Genomic DNA, 15,716 nt, shown 5'->3' on the forward strand with positions numbered 1-15,716 from the left:
CCTCTTACTCACTTCTTGAATCACATTTTTATTTAGAGATTCTTACAGATTAGTCTGTTTTCTAAAAAAATTAAAATATATTAAGCTCACTTTATCTATAGTGAGCTTAATATAGCAGGTAAAAGGAAAAATCTGTACCTCTTACCTCAATATACAGCATTACTCTGACATTATTTGTCTATATTGAAAGTTACACTTTCCAAACCAGGGTTAAAAGTCTATAAACATATAATTATTATACATATTCTATTACATTAATATAATATTCAAATATTATAGTTAACAGAATATAAATTTATAAAATAATCTATGTATTATAAAATCCTTGCCTTCTTGAAACCTACAAACAAATTAGGGAATAAAACCTCATAAAGGATTAGATGAGCATACCGGTTATCACTTCTCCTCCACGATGATCTGGCTTAAGGAATCCAAAAACAGTCTTACTTTGAATGGCACAATCCACGCAGGCCTGCACCGTCCGCCGGAGCACCACATTGACAGGGCCTGGGCCAAAGTGGTCGGGCAGCTGCTGGATTTTCGTCTGATCCAGGTGAGGGCCACAGTTTCCATGTTTGTTTACATAGACACAGACTTGATGAAAAATGTGTATTATATAGATATAACAAACAATGAGATTGGTTAGAAGGAACATAAACACTACATAATCAATCACTATATATCCCATTAGCCACGCTTCACTCAAAGAGAACCTAAACATAGTTACTATCGGTGATCCTTTCTGCTACCTAAAAATATATATGTAAATATATTTTCACATGTTGTAAATATATTAAATCTAGAAATAAATAATCCAAATGCTTATTCCATTTTCTAGAATTCTGCCCAAAATGATTATAATAAAAATACAAGTTTTAGTAGCATCACAAAACAATTCTTCACACATTCTCAGATTATATAAAATGGCTTAAAGACAAGAATATTTCTTTTTAACAGTAATCACACTATAAGAATTTTCTTTCAAAACTGGTCATATTAGCACACTCCTTTTGGACTGAATTTATTTTAAATCAACAATATTGCACTCTCATTATATAGTATTTTCTAAAGTAACCAAATAATTTCAGATATGTGTCACAGTAAGTTCTAATGACCTAGAGAAATTTTTTTCATTAATTTTTAAGAAAATAAAAATGTTCTTTATATACATGCTGAGGTTCACGGAAGAAAATTTTAAAAATAAATGCTTTCCTTCGTATTATAAAAGCATTTAGAATTTAGAAGCAAATAATCTATAATCACAATCAGTCAAGTTTCTATAATTTTTCTTCACTGAGAATCAACAAATACAAATTAACACACAACGTAATATGATTATTAACAAACAGAAAATATATTGTCCCCCTAAATCAAGAGGCACGTTATTTTTATCCACTACTCAATATATTGCAAAATTTTCATGTATACAGTCTATATTTAGTACAATAAAAACCCATTAATCTCACTTTCACTATGTTGAAATATATAATTAAGCTTTGTGACAATAGCCAGAGGAAGGATGGACTCTGTCACAGAAATGAAACACCTATTAAAAACTTAACCTGAGGTGCTGATGGCATGGACAAAGTTCTACTGAACACAAGTGAGCTAAACAAGGATTTCAATGTTTATACTCGTTTAGCTAGGCTCCCCTCCTAATGGACTAAAAATCAGAAATAATAAAGAGACAAAATGAGGTATGTTACGGGCTTCCCCGGTGGTGCAGTGGTTAAGAATCCACCTGCCAATGCAGGGGACACGGGTTCGAGCCCTGGTCTGGGAAGATCCCACATGCCGCGGAGCAACTAAGTCCGTGCACCACAACTACTGAGCCTGCACTCTAGAGCCCGTGCTCCACAACAAGAGAAGAAACCACTGCAACGAGAAGCCTGTGCACCGCAACAAAGAGTAGCCCCCGCTCACCAAAACTAGAGAAAACCCACGCGCAGCAACAAAGACCCAACACAGCCAAAAAAAAAAAAGGGGGGGGGTATGTTACAATAATCATTTTTAAAGTGATTTCTATTTCAAAAAATTAAATTAAATTATAATTTCTTTTTAATAAGAAAAGAAAAATTGAGGCGAAAAGTCCAAGGAACAGAAGAATGTAAGAGAGATAATTAAGGGTCTAGGAGAGGGAGCAAAAAAACTTGCTTTAAAAAACAGGAAAGGAATAAGGAAATTTGCAGGAAATGACAAATAAAAGGGACTGATTAGTTTGGGTGTCTGTCATTTCACACTCTTCACATAGCAAAGAACAATTTAAAGTCATCATGCCCCCTGACAGGCAAGGATCTGTGAAAATTTTATAAGGCATTAAAATAAGGTTTGAGGTACCTTAAAAATACATGAAAAACAAAAAAGACAAATTGTGAAATGAGATAATGGGAAAACAAGAATAGATTTGACAATAATGTAAATTTTATAAATCTTACCAAGAGGGATAAAATATCTTAAGGGTGTTGAATTTTCAAGTGACTTATGTATTTAAACAGATTGTTTTTCCTTGACATCAAAATGAACAATCAGAATTTCAAAATATTTTAATATGAAAAATGCTAAAAGAAATGTTTACTATCATCTTTTTTCCCTCTTATTTTACTTCCAAGACTTCAAAGACACTGAAAATAATACAACAAAAGATAACTAATTTTATACTCTTTTAAAAATATTAATTTACCTGTAGACATCACTATTTTAGATGACCCAGCAACAGCATCCTTATCATATGAAGCACCACGACGTTCTCTGGTCAGCGTACTGAGAGGAGCTGAAGATGTGGAACATACAACAGGAATACATTTTTCCTGTTAAAAAAAAAATTCCTAGATAAGGAGGTCATAAAATTATTGGCATCACTGGTTCACAAATGATCAGTTGTCTGAAGTCCTCTGGGTTGGAAATCTCTGTGTCACAAAGTGCAGTACTTTTCAAACTGTGCTCCTAAGAGGGGCCCATAAGCTGGTCAGGTAGGAGAGGAAGAGACCAAGAGGCTGGGATTCCCAATGCTACCCCCTGTTCCAACTAGTCACACTTTAGCCAAAATAATTCACTCTGTAAAACTTGTTTTATTTTTTATTTTTTTTGAGGTTCCCAGTAAGTTTTTTACACTGCTAAAGTAGTGTGGAAATCTAATCCAGCAATCCATCAGATGAGGGTGGGGGACCTCAACAAGGCAGAGGACAAAGTTTGTCTTCAGAAAGCAGTCACTCATCTGGGTTTTACCATATCTAGCCTGCATTTCTCCATATTACATACGATAATTTTGACAAAATTATAAGTGGCTTGCTAAAGTCCATACAAAATTATGCCTATTGTATGTAAGAACCAAATGTCTTCTGGGTATTGTTAACATCACTAGTGTTTTGTTTATTTTATATCAACTCTTGGGGTTTTCTAGGAGCTATCTTCAAACACAACTCTTCAGTATCAGAGAAGGGGATCTTGTGCCTAGAAAAGGTAATAATAGAAGATATTTTAAAAGGCAGGGAAAAAGGAGAAAAAAACAAACACTCTGTTGTCGGATTTTTCTTTATTTGTTTAAATTAGTGACTGTCATTTGGGTTCACAGTACCTTAGTAAATTATTTTGAAAATACTAAATTACAATTATTGTGTCAATATATTCCCGTTCTTTCAGTATTTTAAAAATCTAACATCTAAATCCTTTGACTTATGACATACCAAAATAGTGTGTTTGCACTAACAATGTAAATTGAATAGTTATTTGGAAAATATGCTTCCATACTTCCATACTTCTAGAATGCTTAAGGAAGGGAAGAAAATAATTGACAAAGGAGAGTACAGCAAGAACAATTCCTACTCTAGTTCAAAGAGTTGAATCTTCATCTTTTTATGATGAAATAATGAAGCTAAAAAACATGAAGGTGAATTGAAATGCTTCTTTTGCAGCAAAAAAGTTTATTATCAAAAAAATTACATTATCTTTCCCTTGCCCCTCCTCACCACCATACAACAATATTTTCAAAAAGATTTCTTTAAAATTGTCAAATCAGCATTGGAATTATTTGAAAGTAAAAGAATGAAGAGAAACTTTCTGGAGTTATCATATCTTGACCATATACCAGCTAATCACAAAGACTTTTTTCAGCAACTGGAAAATATGTACTAAATATATGCATCAATGACACCCTTGATACATTTTAATTTTTAAAATGCATTTAAAATAAATGATTTGCCTTTAAATTTCATTAACTTTTCTTAAGTTTATACAGTTTATTTTTAAAAAATATTTATTTATTTATTTGGTTGCACCGGGTCTTAGTTGCGGCAGGAGGGCTCCTTAGTTGTGGCTTTCCAGCTCCTTAGTTGTGGCAGGCGGGCTCCTTTAGTTGCGGCTCGAGGGCTCCTTAGTTGTGGCATGTGAACTCTTAGTTGCGGCATGCATGTGGGATCTAGTTCCCTGACCAGGGATTGAACCCAGGCCCCCTGCATCGGGAGTGCGGAGACTTAACCACTGCGCCACCAGGGAAGTCCCCTTATATAATTTATTTTTAATTTAAAAAATGTCAGCTGCTAAGAATTTACATTAGAATAATCTGCTTATTTGATTTTTTCAATTTTTATATTTGAAAAATATTCAGTTTTATTGACTTTTCATTTTTATTTTATAAATTTTGAATGCCTTTTAAAATAAAATACCAATATTAATGTAAGTTTTTTAAATCAAAATGGTATTGTCATTTTGCTCCATACTGCAAACATTAGTTGTAACAAAATAGAAACGTTATATATATTGATATCAGGTGGCTGAACTCAGAAACGTTTAAGGTAATAGTGCTGAAATTTAATTCAGTTCTAACAGATCTAGAGAGATTCTATGTCTTTATATTTAGAGTGTATTTCTTGTAGACAGGATGTATTTGGATCTTTTAAAAAATCCATTTTGATAATCTGTCTTCTAATTGAAAAGTTTAGTTTACTAATTTTTAAAGTAATTATTAATAAGTTTGGGTCTGGGTCTACCATTTATTATTTGTTTTCTGTTTGTTTCCTCTGTGTTTTGTTCCTCTGTCTTACTTTCCTCTTTTTTGTTGTTGTTGATTACTTGAATAGTCCTTAGAATTCCATTTTAATTTTCCTATTGGCTTTTTAGCTATATTTCTTTGCATTTGTATTTTTACAATATGCTCTGGGAGTTTCAATGTACAATCCACATAAAGTTAATATTGTACTACTTAACAGAAAATGTTGAAACCTTGCAATGCTCCAAATCCATATCCCCCACCCTGTGGTGGCCCCCAAGCTGTAAGCTTATTCAGCTTTCTGCTTTCCGGAGGACTGCTTGTCTCTTTCTTGGTATGCACTCCTGACGCTGCGGTATTGAGCGTAAAAAAGGAAAATGGCTTGCGGCCAGTTTCGTTCCAGGTGCCTGCTCTGGATCTAAGAGCCCCTGGTTGTTCCCCAGAAGAAGGACGTGCTGCCCTGAGGAGGAAGTCTGTATCTCCAAAGAATGGCCCATAAGGCATGCTGACGCATAGATAGTGGCGCATAGATAGTGGCGCATAGATAGTGGCGACAGAATTATGTGGAAATACAAGGTTTACTGATTTATTGTCTAATATTCGTTCCGTACTAAACCTATATATACATTCATGCTCTTTGAATAAACTTGCCTTGCAACCATCAGTTGTCTTGGCCCTTCTGACCCCATACTGGTGCTTTTCAGTTCCTTACCCCTCACCGCCAGGAACTTCTAGCTTTCTGCAGCCGGTCTGCGGCAAGTGGCGCCCGCACAGGGACCTGAGTGCGTGAGGCATTTCGGAAGATTTCAGGTAAGTAGAACTCTCGAGTGAGATAGTGTGGCCACAAGAAATAATTTCGTTTTTAGGACGGTAACTCGAGAAAGAGTCAGAAGTAAAATAATATGGGACAAAAGGGCTCTAAGGAGTGTGATTTATTTGCTCAGGTTTTGCTTTCAATGTTAAAAGCCCGTGGAACTAAGGTAACTACCTCACAACTTCTGGAATTTTTGCAGTTAGTATATTATGCTTGTCCTTGGTTCCCTGAAGGAGGATCAGTGGACTTAGCAATTTGGACTCGTGTAGGAGATGAGTTATCTAAATATCATGAAGCACATGGACCATCTTCTGTTTCAGTTTCCATTTTTAGCTTGTGGAATTTAATAAGAGATTGTTTTAATCCAATTTATGATTCAGTTCCAAAATTAACAGCTAAATCTGTAGAACATATTGCTGCAGTAGCTACTGCTCCTCCGTTGCCACCGAGGATAAAGAGTGTTAATTCACTTGATGATGATGACTTTTCTTTTGATTTAGCGGGTGAAGAAGCCAAATATGAGGCTGAAAAATATCCTGATGAAAATATTCTTCTGCGGTTACAGCAATTACATGTCTCTCTTCCTATCCCTCCTAAGCTTAGTCCTTTACAACAAGCAGTACGGGGAGCTCTTAATAGAGGGGAGGATCCTTTATTCTGCTGTCCAGTGGTGGAACGACCCAATCCTCAAAATCCACAACAAAATAATCGGGAATATCAGCCTCTCTCCTTTAAGGTTTTGAAAGATTTAAAAGCAGCCTGTGCACAATATGGGCCTATAGCCCCTTTCACTATTACTATGTTGGATACTATTGCAACAGAAGCATTGCCTTCAGCAGACTGGAAATCTATTGCTCGTGCTTGTCTCACTGGTGGCGACTATTTACTTTGGAAATCAGAATATTATGAAAAGGCTGCTGAACAAGCTGAAAGAAATACTGCACATAATGTGCTAGTAAATTATGAGATGTTGATTGGGGAAGGACAACATCAGTTATTACAGGATCAATTAGCTTTCCCTTTTGTGGCTTATGCTCAGATCAATCATATAGCTCTACATGCATGGAAACATTTACCTGCCTCCACTAGGACTGAAGACCTTGCTAAAATAAGGCAAGGGGCAGATGAACCTTATGCTGATTTTGTGGCTAGATTATTACAGGCTGTTAATAGAATTATTTCTGATGGTCCTTCTGGAGCAATTATCGTCAAACAATTGGCTTTCGAAAATGCTAATAATATTTGTCAAGCAGCTATATGTCCATGGAAAAGGAAAGGAAATTTAGAGGATTATACGCGAGTTTGTTCTGATATTGGATCATCTTACTTACAGGGAGCAGCTATAGCTGCAGCCTTAACTAAGGCAGGATTTGGGCCAAATGCTAAAAGTAAAAACTGTTTTAAATGTGGGAAGCCAGGTCATTTTGCAAAAAATTGTACTGTTGATACTCCTAATATGCCTGTCGTAAATTCTGTGCCTCAAGGTAAATCTCCTCCTCCCACAATTTGTCCCCGATGCCAAAGAGGACGGCATTGGGCTAAAGAATGTCGATCAGTGACTCATAAAGATGGAACTCCCTTGTCGGGAAACTTCCGGAGGGGCCTGCTCCGGCCCCATCAAACAATTGGAGCAATGTCAATAATCCCCCCACAACCTGCTCCACCGCCTCCAGCTCAGACCTTTGTTCCTCAGGGAATGGAATCTCCTCCCTTCAAAGGGCCACGCCAAATAGTGCAGGACTGGACCTCTGTGCCTCCACCCAATTCTTATTAACCTCGGATATGGGACCCCAAGCCCTTCCTACGGGAACTTTTGGGCCTTTACCCCAGGGAACGGTTGGTATAATCCTTGGAAGAAGTAGTATGTCTATGAAAGGCTTAACTATTATTCCTGGGGTGATTGATGCTGATTATGAAGGGGAATTAAAGGTTATGGTTCAAACATCAAAAGGATCTTTTCTTATCACGCCCGGTATGCGAATAGCTCAGCTTCTATTAATTCCATATATACCAGAAGGAAAAATTTTACAACATAACAAAAGAGGAACTGGGGCTTTCGGTTCCTCTGATGCAGTTCACTGGATTCAACAAATTGGTAGGGAAAGACCACAATTGGTATTAAAAAGGCCTTTTTCTGGGTTATTAGATACTGGTGCTGATGTTTCTGTTATTTCGTTTATACATTGGCCAAAAAATTGGCCCGTGCACCAAACCATTACACAGTTGCAAGGTATTGGCCAATCTAATTCTCCACAACAAAGTTCGCAATACCTACATTGGCAGGATGCTGAAGGTAATCAAGGAATATTCAAACCCTACGTATTGCCCGGATTGCCAGTTAACCTTTGGGGAAGAGATATATTACAACAAATGGGAATCCTATTGCTTAGTCCCAACCCTACTGTAACTAATATATTGTTAAATCAAGGGTATGATCCTAGGAATGGTTTGGGAAAAAATCAACAGGGAAATAAATTACCCTTACAGACTGATAATAAACGGGATAAAACAGGCTTGGGTTTTTTCTAGGGGCCTTGGATTCTCCTCCACCACATGCTGACCCTATAACTTGGATTTCTGATAATCCTGTCTGGGTGGACCAATGGCCCCTTTCTAAGGAGAAATTAATGGCGGCCCATAATATAATTAATGAACAGCTTGCTTTGGGCAGACTAGAAAAGTCTAATAGCCCTTGGAATACTCCTATATTTGTTATAAAGAAAAAATCGGGAAAATATCGTTTATTGCAAGATTTACGTGCTGTTAATCAAACTATGGTAATTATGGGAGCTCTGCAACCAGGTTTGCCTTCTCCTGCAGCCATACCTAAAAATTATATGATTATTATTATTGATCTTAAGGATTGCTTTTTTACTATTCCTCTATTTCCGGCTGATAAGTTGCGATTTGCTTTTAGCTTACCCTCTTTAAATTTTATAGAACCTATGCAACGTTATCAATGGAAAATGCTGCCTCAGGGTATGGCTAATAGTCCTACTTTATGTCAACAGTTTGTAGCTCAAGTTATTGCCCCTGTTCGTAAACAGTTCCCTCAGATATATTTTATTCATTATATGGATGACTTATTACTTGCTTATTCTGATAAACATATTTTACTTAAGGCTTATAATTCCCTTCAAAGTCATTTGTCACGATCAGGACTAGTCATTGCTGCTGACAAAGTACAGATGAACCCACCTTTCTCATATCTTGGTAAGTATATCACAAATTATAATATTACACCTCAGAAGATAGAGATACGGACTGACGTTCTTAAAACTTTAAATGATTTTCAAAAGTTATTAGGAGATATTAATTGGCTGCGACCTTCTTTAAAATTAACTACGGGTCAGTTACAGCCTCTTTTTAATATCCTAAAGGGAAGTCCTGATCCTTCTTCCCCTCGTATTTTAACTTCTGAAGCTCAACAAGCACTCAAGCTTGTAAACAAAGCAATACAATCTGCTCAGCTAACTAGAATTGAGCCTTCTTTACCTATACTATTAATAATCTGTGCTACGTCACATACCCCTACCGCCTTATTATGGCAAGAAACAGGAATTCTTGAATGGATTCATATGAAAAATATGCCTAATAAAGTCATTACACCTTATTATGAGTTAATAGCAACCCTTGTTCAATTGGGTCGTAGAAGAAATATTCAGTTGGTAGGATATGAACCAAATTCTATTATTATACCTTATACTACTTATCAATATTCTTGGCTATTATTTGTCTCTGATTTTTGGGCTCTTGCTTTTGCTGGATATTCAGGAATTATTGATAATCATTATCCTTCTAATAAGCTCCTTCATTTTGCTACTCAACATCTATTTATTTTTCCTAAAACTATCTGTTCAACTCCTATTCTCAATGCCCCAAATGTTTTTACTGATGGTTCTGCCAATGGCATCGCTGTTGTTATTTCTGATGACTTACTTCATAAAGAACAAACAGATCATACCTCTGCCCAACGAGTTGAATTACATGCGATTTCCTTGGCTTTTCAAATCTTTTCACATTGTTCTTTTAATCTCTATACGGATAGCCATTATTTGGTTACTATTTTGCGTAACATAGAAACTGCTATAATTGGCAATACTGTTGATTCTCAATTGTTTCAGACTTTCTTTCAACTACAAAAGATTATTCGTCAGCATGACTTTCCTGTAGCCATATTACATATTCAAGCCCATTCAGGTCTCCCTCGCCCATTGTCTTTGGAAAATCAATTGGCTGACGAAAATACAGAGATTATAGCCTTAAGTTTATCTCAACCTCAGGATCTTGCTACTCAATCACATAATTTACATCATCAATCTGCTGCTATGCTTCAAAAACAATTCTCTATTTCTAGAGAAACAGCCCGATACATTGTTAAGTCCTGCTCTAAATGTTTACCCCACCTTCCTGTTCCACAATTTGGAGTCAATCCTCGGGGTTTACTCCCTCATCATCTTTGGCAAATGGATGTTACTCATATTCCCTTTTTTGGTAAATTACAATTTGTTCATGTAACTGTTGATACTTACTCTAATTTTATATGTGCTACGCCTTTGGCTGGGGAATCTACTAAATATGTAATTACTCATTTATTTCATTGTTTTGCATCTATGGGAATTCCTAAAGCTTTAAAAACAGATAATGCTCCAGGATATACGAGTAAAGCTTTTGCCAATTTTTGTGCAACTTTCCATATTTCACATAAAACAGGCATTCCCTACAATCCTCAGGGTCAAGGTATTGTAGAACGTGCCAACCAACAATTAAAAATTACATTACAAAAAATAAAAAAGGGGGAATATGATAGATCTCAGATTATGCTTAATCATGCTTTATTTATTTTAAATTTTTTAACTTTAGATGCATTTAGTCACACGCCTTATGAACGATTGTTTACAGGTCTTTCTGGAACCCCTCCTGAAAAAGCGCTTGTTAAATGGAAAGATCCCATGACTAACCTTTGGCATGGACCAGACCCTGTTTTAGTATGGGGCAGAGGCCATGTTTGTGTTTTCCCTAGGGAGGCAGACTCTCCTCGGTGGCTCCCGGAGCGCTTGGTTCGACATTATCATGCCATCACCAATAAACACCCTGACTCGAAGAATGCGTCGCCTGAGGCTCTCGCAATCGACCACAGCACACCCCAACCGGTTCCCCCGGGCAGACGAGAAGAATGCGGCGACGGAGTAGGAGACAACTTGTCAGGGAGGCGAGGGGAGATCGAAATCAAATTACTTGGTATCAATTGCAATGTTTAGTATTTCAAGCACGTAGGATTATGGAGGAGAGTGCTCATCCTCGCTCTCCTCTTACCTTTTTTTTAGCCATGATAGCTGTATTGGCAGCCCCACCTATAGAGGCTAAATCTTATTGGGCTTATGTACCCGATCCTCCTTTATTACAACCTGTTACATGGTCTGAAGCTGACCTTCCAATTTTCTATAATGATTCTACTTTTGGAAGAGTGCTAGGAAATTTGCCTATTACTAATACTTCTGTTAATTACTCTAATTGGTTTAATACTCCCCCTGTTTGTTTAAGTCCTATGAGTACCAATTCGGGTTGTGTTAAGGCTGTTGCTTTAGAACATGCTATTTCTTACCAAACCACTGTAAATTCTCAATTTTTTACTCATTTACGTAAAAATTATAAAGCTGTGGGATCTAATATTTGTCTTCCTTGCAAACAGACTGTTTCTAGACGAGAAGATTTATCCACCTTTGTATTTTGGTATAAGGATAACGTTCCCATTCACATGAATGCTAGAGTAACTAAGCTTGCTTCTAATACTTCGTTGGATCATTCTCTATGCATATATCGCTTGAGGATTGAAGATACTGGACATTATTTGTGTATTGAAACTACCATAGGTAATCAAGGGACGTTATTAGCTGGACATCAAATTACGGTCGTAAAGACTGTCACAGGACTACAATTTCCTGCTTTTATGGCTTCTGAATTCCCGCAGTTTGATTTTCCTGTTTGTAATGATACATGGACTAAAGCCTCTGTCTGGTGTACTTTAGATTATGATAATGGCACCATACTAGTTTCTTCTGTCCCCTTTAATAATAACAGCCTTGTTTTTTACAAGCAATGGGAATTCTGGAAACTTGCCTTATCCTTTTCTTATAGACCGGTGATTACTTGCGTCGCTCCTCCTTATGCTTTATTGATTGGAGATTTAATTGTAGAAAACACTATGAATCCTATAGGTTATAATATTACTTGTGTTAATTGTATCTTTAGTAGTTGTGTTTTGCCCGTTAAAGGATCTACATCTGTTATGATTATGAAGCAACCTTCTTATATAATGTTACCTGTTAATTTGTCTGAACCATGGTATCATAACACTGGCATGCAAGCCTGGCTGGAATTGACTGAAGCATTAAAATGACCAAAGAGATTTATAGGTGTTCTAATATGTGCAGTCCTAGCCTTAGCAGCTTTAACTGCTACTGCGGCCACTGCTGGGATTGCTCTTTCACAAACTATTCACCAGGCTCATTATGTTAATCAGTTATCTAAAAATACTAGTGTAGCATTAGCCCTACAAAGTCATATTGATACCCAACTAAAAACAGAAGTAGATGAATTAAAAAATGTTCTAATAGGAATAGGGGATCAAGTTATGGCTTTAAAATTAAAAATGCGTTTGATTTGTCATGCCAAATATACCTGGATTTGTGTAACTCAACATTTATATAATGATTCACAATGGGATTGGGAAAAAGTAAAAATGCATATATTAAGTGTATGGACTGATGGACACATTAGCCTTGATATTCAAAAGTTAAATGCCGAAATACAAGCTATTCAAGAGGCCCACCTGGACGAAGATGGACCCCAGAATTTGATTCAAGGATTATTAGATCAACTACAAGGGCTAAATCCGATACAATGGATTCATGGAGGGCTCTCAGGCCTGATATCAATTGGTGTACTACTTTTATTGGTGATCGATTTATTACCTTGTGTTGTTAGATTTGTAATGGGGCGCTTCGCTGTCTTGGGTCAGGATGTTCATGGCTTAAAACTACATTATCAAGCTTTAAAAAATAATAAAAAAGGGGGAAATGTGCTGGCCCCCAAGCTGTAAGCTTATTCAGCTTTCTGCTTTCCGGAGAACTGCTTGTCTCTTTCTTGGTATGCACTCCTGACGCTGCGGTATTGAGCGTAAAAAAGGAAAATGGCTTGCGGCCAGTTTCGTTCCAGGTGCCTGCTCTGGATCTAAGAGCCCCTGTTGTTCCCCAGAAGAAGGACGTGCTGCCCTGAGGAGGAAGTCTGTATCTCCAAAGAATGGCCCATAAGGCATGCTGACGCATAGATAGTGGCGCATAGATAGTGGCACATAGATAGTGGCGCATAGATAGTGGCGACAGAATTATGTGGAAATACAAGGTTTACTGATTTATTGTCTAATATTCGTTCCGTACTAAACCTATATATACATTCATGCTCTTTGAATAAACTTGCCTTGCAACCATCAGTTGTCTTGGCCCTTCTGACCCCATACTGGTGCTTTTCAGTTCCTTACTCCTCACCGCCAGGAACTTCTAGCTTTCTGCAGCCGGTCTGCGGCACCACCCCTAAGCCTTTATACTATAATTTTTTTATGTATTATATCTATGTATGCTATAAGCCCCACAAGACTGTATTGTATTATAATCATTGCTTTAAATAGTCCTATTTTTATAAAGAAATTAAGAGGAAAAAAGCAAAAAGAAAGTCATTAGTATTTACCTAGAGATAACTTCCTTCAGCATTTCTTATAGTGTTTTTCTGCCAGTGATGAATTTTTTGTATGCTTTTACCTGAAAACGTCTTTAGTTCTTCATTCTTGAAGAGTATGTTTGCTGAATATAGAATTTCGTATAACACCCCTCCTCCTACGTGTATTCCCCCCAACCACAGTCTGTCTGCTTCCATTCATTCTCCAGTGTCTTCGGGTAGCTGCTTTTTCTATTATTTCCAGGTTTTAGAGTTGTTTTCTTTGGGGGAGAGTCAGCTAGGTAGGATGTGACTTTAGCATCACTGAATTTATCACACTGATTTCCCCCTCACCCCCATTTTACTGAGGTATAATCTATGTACAGTAAAATTCACTTCGCATTGATTTTTAAAGTATACGGAGTTTTAAATAAACTGGCTCGAACATAAATACACCCATGCAGTATTTTCAATGTGCTTTTGAAGAGGTCGAACACTATTCAGTTTTAAATTTATCCAAGAAAAGAAATAACAATCTTGATTGTTACACAGGCCTTAAAAAGCCTTATATACTTTTTTTTTTTAATTTTAATTAGGTATAGTTGATTGACAATGTTGTGTTTAATTTCTGCTGTATAGCAAAGTGACTCAGTTATATATCCTTTTTCATATTCCTTTCCATTATGGTTTATCACAGGATATTGAATATAGTTCCCTGTGCTATACAGTAGGTCCTTGTTGTTTATCCATCCTATATATAGTTTACATCTGCTAGTCCCGAACTCCCAATCCTTCCCTTCCCCTCCCTGCTCCACCTTGTAAAAAGCCTTATATACTCTTGGTACATTCCTAAAAGGCATCATAACACTCTTAGTAAGTCCTAAACAGTATGTTTAATAATAAGGCACTACGGAGACCTGTAATACAAATTCGTAGGAGATACAACTAACCTTTCTTCCTGAGTTTGGGCCTTTTTTCTTTGGTGTGATATTTTTAACAGTACTCCCCTTCTTGGGGACTGAAGTAGGTGCAGGTGGTTTAATCCGACTTGATTTCCTGATCTGCTGTGTTGGTAATATTACAGCAGTTTTCTGTGGAGACTTCATTGAACACTGGGTTGCTTTGGAAGAATGTGTTTTTGCTATATTCTTTGTAATAGGAACTGAGGGAAAAAACACACAACACAAAAATACAATTAAAATAAATGACATAATTAAGGTATTTTCTTATGATTCAGAAGAAATTTAACTCAATCTTTAAAAATATTCCAAAGGTCATTCACTGAAAACCACTTAAAATAAAGGTACCATTTAAAATCACGTTTTAGGTATTTAAGATTTCAGGTTATCTGGAAATAGTCTGATTCTCCAGAAAAAATAAAGAGGCTTTTATAATAAGAACCAGTAACTTCCCACTTAATTAGCACAGTGAAAATTTCTATCAATTTACCTTTTGTCTGCTTCTCATATTTTTAGTCCTTGGCACAGAAGAGTTTTTCCTTCAGAAAATACTATCCAATTATGCCATATACAGGAATCATTTTGCCCACCAATATAGAAAAACATAACAAAGCAGCTACCAACGGCTCCTGCTTCATCTTTTAAACGCCAGGGGAATCCCCCTAACTAGATTTTTTTTTTTTTTTTTTTTTTTTTAGTGGCTAAAATACATTATGTTCCTATATGTATGTTTAATAGTAAAGCTTCATAAGCCATAATATAGACTCTACATTAACGTTGTCATGGAAGGACCACTATCATGCCCAAGTGATTTGTATCTATTAGTTATTTGTAGCCCAATCAAAACAGTTTTAATATTTCAAATGAAGATTACCTGCCAGGTTACTCTTGTATATATTCATAGTTAAGTAAAAAGAGATATTTTTAGTATTAATCCCTTAATAATTTCATTAGTAGAAAAAATGAACTTTACATAGTAAATAGTACTAACGTCAAAAAGTCTTTACAGGAGGAGCTGTATAAGTAAAACATTTATACATCTGTGCAAAAAATATCAACTACTTTTATTTTGAGGGCTTCATTTTACAACTTGAAACTAATCTACCACTTTGCTTCTCCCATCCTCAAAGACTATGTGTAAATGTGACCTTCTATGGAGAATACCACATCTTCCCTGCAGCCTTTTTATCTACCTCTATCAATTACCTAGTCAAGAGGATGGAACAGCTGCCAGGGCAAATGGAGG

The 15,716-nt window shown here is 36.4% G+C and overlaps 1 protein-coding gene and 1 long non-coding RNA gene across 3 annotated transcripts in view; one reads left to right on the forward strand and one right to left on the reverse strand.

Annotated features, from left to right (window-relative positions):
* SCML2 (Scm polycomb group protein like 2) overlaps nucleotides 1-15,716 on the reverse strand; it is a 105,248-nt gene that overhangs the window by 12,480 nt on the left and 77,052 nt on the right. For both annotated transcript variants that reach the window (XM_082447012.1, XM_082447011.1), the window contains exons 10-12: nucleotides 14,462-14,673; nucleotides 2,681-2,807; nucleotides 391-594 (exon numbers count right to left, since the gene is read on the reverse strand). In XM_082447012.1, coding sequence (XP_082303138.1) covers nucleotides 391-594; nucleotides 2,681-2,807; nucleotides 14,462-14,673 — 543 coding nt within the window. The remainder of the gene's footprint in view (nucleotides 1-390; nucleotides 595-2,680; nucleotides 2,808-14,461; nucleotides 14,674-15,716) is intronic.
* Nucleotides 5,257-11,076, forward strand: LOC309652978. Its single transcript, XR_014258932.1, has 2 exons — nucleotides 5,257-5,794; nucleotides 10,822-11,076. It is a non-coding gene; the product is annotated as an uncharacterized lncRNA (long non-coding RNA).

The sequence above is a fragment of the Balaenoptera physalus genome (assembly GCF_965194825.1).
Source record: "Balaenoptera physalus genome assembly, chromosome: X".
NCBI lineage: Eukaryota > Metazoa > Chordata > Mammalia > Artiodactyla > Balaenopteridae > Balaenoptera > Balaenoptera physalus.